This window comes from Penaeus japonicus, unplaced genomic scaffold, assembly GCF_977035675.1.
Source record: "Penaeus japonicus unplaced genomic scaffold, GWHDUDI00000001_assembly GWHDUDI00000017, whole genome shotgun sequence".
Lineage (NCBI taxonomy): Eukaryota > Metazoa > Arthropoda > Malacostraca > Decapoda > Penaeidae > Penaeus > Penaeus japonicus.
Genome location: NW_028234419.1, coordinates 14697146 through 14702145, shown reverse-complemented (window position 1 = coordinate 14702145; position 5000 = coordinate 14697146). Strand labels below are relative to the sequence as shown.

General features: G+C 43.9%; 1 protein-coding gene across 8 annotated transcripts in view; it reads left to right on the top strand.

Moving 5' to 3' along the window:
- The first annotated feature begins 1241 nt into the window (after positions 1-1241).
- LOC122256207 (discoidin domain-containing receptor 2) overlaps positions 1242-5000 on the top strand; it is a 109062-nt gene continuing 105303 nt past the window's right edge. For all 8 annotated transcript variants that reach the window (XM_086546006.1, XM_086546005.1, XM_086546004.1 and 5 more), the window contains exon 1: positions 1242-1466. In XM_086546006.1, the coding sequence (XP_086402132.1) occupies positions 1281-1466 (186 nt within the window). In that variant the 5' untranslated portion in view covers positions 1242-1280. The remainder of the gene's footprint in view (positions 1467-5000) is intronic.

Sequence of the window (5000 nt, the reverse complement as noted above, 5' to 3'; positions counted from 1 at the left end):
GTTTGGTCAATAACTAATTCATGCAAATTGTTGACAAACACTCGGGGCATTTAACTTGGCAATATTCTCCTACTAAAAGGCTCTTGACGGTGCCCCTGGGATCGGCCGGGGCACACGAGGCAATATCATAGAGTATTTTTTCTGGTCCCGAATGAATATATCATAGTTAGACTGCGTATATGGGATAAGACACGAATAAAAACGTCCCCCTGTCTCTCTTTTTTTATAGACATATGGGCTCGATCCCCCTCCAAGTGGCGCGGCGGGAAATTACCATATTGGCGTCATCGTTGCTGAAATTAGTTCCATAATGTGACCACAGATGGCGTCACAAGCTCCCCTCTCCCTCCTCCCTCCCTCTCACCCATATCCCTCCCTTATCCCACTCCCCCCCTCCACCCTATCCCCCGCACACGCCGGCATTTTTGGCGGGTATTTCATTTTAATGGATGGAATTTCTCTACACTTTTGTCAGATTTATGAATAGCTTTGGGAAGGATTTGTCGTCTTAGTTCTGAAAGTCGTGTAAAACAAAAACGAAAAAGAGAAAAGGGTTCTATGTTACATTTATTTCTCTCTTTTATTTCTGTCTCTCTTTCTTTCTTCTCCCCTCACTCTCTCTCTTTCTCTTTTTATTGCCGGGACTAAGCGAAATATTTACTGTAGTACTTGTTGATCCTGTACAAGCCGAGGTAAGTGCATTTTAGATATATATTCTACATAAATTGCGTTCCTTTATTTAGAGGATGTGTGAGTTTGCGCTGGAAGAGAGCAAACGTTTGGCTGTCTATTGCCGAGATCTGCGTTTCTCAACCGGTGGGCGTGAGTGTGTGGGGGTGGGGGGTGGGGGCACGGATAGCTGCTAGGAGGTCCGCGAAATAGCTGAGGAAAATGTTAATGAGTCAGTCAGCCTACCTGATTTTCTTATTATCCAGCCGGACCTTCAGTAAATTGGATAAACGCTCCAAGTTGGACCATTACATTAGTTTTAGGGAATGTTATACCGGGTTATACAAGTACCGGTATTTACCTTAGGCCTAGGGGATATCGTAGACACAGGGAAATAACAAGGTTGAGAACGATAGGTCTATATGTATACGTCATTAGAGGTTTATGCTATTGCAATGATCTGAACATCAATTTTACATTTGTATTTCTGTCCCACTTGCTTTCACCCCCATTCACCCACGTAGGCCTACCTTTCCAGCAAATTCTCAGCTCCCCGTCTCCCCCTTAGGTTGAACGTGGAGCGGGCCGGGGGCGCGTGGTGCCCTCGGGAAATGGTGGGCCAAGAGGACCTGAAAGAGTACCTGGAGATCGACCTGGAGGCGCCCCACGTCATCTCGGTCACGGAGAGCCAGGGGCGCTTCGGGAACGGCCAGGGCGTCGAGTTCGTGGAGCAGTATATGCTGGAGTACTGGCGCCACAATACCTGGTACACCTACAAGAAGTGGAACGGCGATAAGGTAAGGACACTCTTGCTGTTTTTTATTTTTTTTATTTATTTATTTATTTTTTTATTACTTGGGTCTTTTTTTTGGTCTTCTTCGGGTGGAAGATTATTTTTTCTTGTGCTCTTTTTTAAGGGGGGGGGGGTACGGGAGGTACGGCTAGTTTGTTGTCCCTTTTTCTTTGAGTGGGGAGGCGGGGATCTTTTGTTGGGCTCTTCTGGGGCTTTTTTTTTATTCTTGGTGGCGAGGGGGGGGGAGGGGGGCAAAGAGAAGGAGGGGGGTTTCCGGGGCCTGGATTTACCCTGTTTGTGCCGTGAGTGAGTGAGGGAATACATATTATTCGTTCTATATTTGGGAAAAAAGTGTTAATGTAGACAGGAGGGAGTAAATGTAGAAGGGGAAATGGTGAATGGGAGAGACAGAGAAGAAAGAGAAGGAGAAGGAGAAGGAGAAGGGGAAAGGGGAAGGGGGTCAGAGAGACAGACAAAGATAATCTAGCACGCATTTGTGTTTGTCCACAGGCCCCATTCACTCACATTAAACCGAAGGCCAAAACATTTTTAATGCGCGATCAAATGATAAAAGAGAAAACCGAGCAGGACAGACCCATAAGAGTCACCTTGGCCGGAGATTTGTCATGGATAAACATATAAAAATCGTGATATATCGCAGGGTAATTCACAGGGTGACACCGACGCCACTCTGCTGTGCACTGGGAGATGTAAACCCAGTAAGGATTAGCATCATATCAGGATAGAAAATACTATTCTGCTTCTGACAATATTTTGTCGCAAATTGTGTGCGGAGAGCGAAAGAGAAAGAGGGAATGAGAGAGGAAGAGAGAGAGGGTGAGAAGTGGATAGAGATAGATACAGAAACAGAAACAGAAAGACACACAGTTCAGAAATGTATGAACGCGGAAGGGAGCCAAAGTATTACGCAAACAAGTGGCCAGGGCGACGGAATGGCCAATCGTCGGTCTGTGGCCACTGCATCATTTATTTGTTTTCCCGGGATGAAGGAATCGTCGGTGATCTGTTTTGTTGGGATGCGTCTCCTTGACGACGAACCCACGTTGCACGCCGCTCGTCTCCTCGTCCTCACCGCCCCCCCCCCTCCCCACCTGTTCTCCTCGTCTTTTTCGTCCCCCTCGTCCTTCTTGTCCTTTTCTTTTTCCTCGTCGTCCTCGTCTTCTCTCCTTCGTCGTATTAGTCTCCTGTTTTTCCCCCCTTTTCACCCTCGCTTTGTGTTCCATCTGTTCCTTGTTAGCATTTGTTTTACTATTCTTCCGCAACTTTTTATTTTTCGTTATCTTTCTCATCCTCGTCGTCCTCGTGTGTTTGCGTATGTATAGCCCTGCATATGTATATATGTATAGATGTATGTATTTACTTACGTACATACATAGACACACACACACACACACACACACACACACACACACACACACACACACACACACACACACACACACACACACACACACACACACACACATATATATATATATATACATATATATACATATATATATATATATATATATATATATATTTATATATTTATATATTTAATTATTTATCTATCTATCTATGAGAGAGAGAGAGAGAGAGAGAGAGAGAGAGAGAGAGAGAGAGAGAGAGAGAGAGAGAGAGAGAGAGAGAGAGAGAGAGAGAGAGAGAGAGAGAGAGACCCAAACACATTTCAAACACAATGTATATTCAGTGCTCATAAAAACTCTTTTTACCTAACACGCAATTTCGTATAAACGTGCATCAACATGTACCGTGCATGTCTACTGCGGCCTTCGAGAAGAGGAAAACACGATCTGTTTCTCGAGGCTCAATATTTGTTTTCAGTGCCGAGCGTCTCTCGAAAGGATTTCGTTTTAAGTACCAGTAGTACCATGTGCTCGGAATAGTACCGTTCGAGTACCCTTCTTGGTGGAGTGGGATGTCGGAGAAAATTCGATGTCGATTTATTATATATATATATATATATATATATATATATATATATATAATATATATATATATATATATATATATATATATATATATATATATATATATATATATATATATATATATATATATATATATATATATATATATATATATATATATACACACACATATATATATATATATTTTTTTTTTTTTTTTTTTTTTTTCAATAAATATTTGTTTTTATTATGATAATTATTCTTATTATATTATTATATATTATATTTCCTTGTTTCCATTTAATTGTAGTAACTTTGGAAAGTGTGGGTGGCGCGGCGGCAGGGGAAGCCTCCGTCCTCCGTGTCATCATCCCTTTATATAAATGTCGTGGGAGTCCCATATCAACACATCACAGTCCTTGAAGCCCACACAAAGGATGAATACCTCGCCTCCTGTACGCGTCCCCGCGCCTTCAACTCGCGCCCCTACTCACTCGTACTCGTACTCTAAGGAATGTTCCCTCTCATGCTCGCACTCATGTTACATCCACATATACTTGGGTGCTTTCATACCTCCACTCACTCGATCGTGTCTATAGTTACATTACCTTTAACTCATCCTCACGCACTCACAGAAAGCCTCACGTCTCCTCACAGGCACGCGAGCGAGCGGGGCCAACTTCCTCTCACGCCCCATTACCCCTTCCTCATAATCCTCACACTCCGAGCGCCTCAATACACGCGCACGCCCGCCATTACGGAATTCCCCTTCGTCTTCGCCTCCTTCAAGGAAACGAGGGAAGGAATGTACACTCCGGCCAGAGACGTCCTTGCACAGGATACGGGGAAACGCCCCTTTCCCCTTCCGGTCCTGTTTCCCACTCCCTCCCTTCCCCTCGCTTTCCTCTCCTCCCTCGATCCCTTCTCCTCCTTTGGCTCCCCTTTCCCCCTCTCCTCCCTCGCCTCCCTCTACCCTTCCCTTAGCACCTTCCCCTCCTCTCCTTCTACATAGCCCTCAAGACACCCCTCCCCTCCCCTTCCTTTCTCTTCCTTGGACTTACTCCCCCCTCCCTCGCCCCTCCTACTCTTCCCCTTGCCCCCCCCACCCCCACTTCCCCACCCTCAAGACGGCGGGTTGTCTTGGCATATCGAACCGCTGACCGCATCCATATCCACTTCCGGAAGGGAGGGGACAGGGGGGGGGGGTAGAGGGTGTATGTCTGGGTATGTCTGGGGGAGAAACAGCCTATCCTTCTGCCTTTTTCTTTTTATTTCGTTTTTTTTCCTTCATCTTTAATTAATCCGCTTCTATCTTTTTTGTTTCTTTATTTACTTCTTCATTATTTTTTGTTGTTGTCCTTTACGTTTGGAATTCCTTCATAAATAAATTCCGTTTTTATCTCTTAAGAAGATGATTTTTTTGTAATATGTATGTACACGTGATCTCGGATTTTTTTTATATAAATATTTTTAGATATTATTAGATATTACATCTATCCAAGCTATTCCCCATCCATTTTTGTTGTGTAAAGTACCGTTTACTCCTCTTCCTGTTTTTCATGAATTTATCAGTCTATCTATCTAACCATTTATCTAATTCTCTA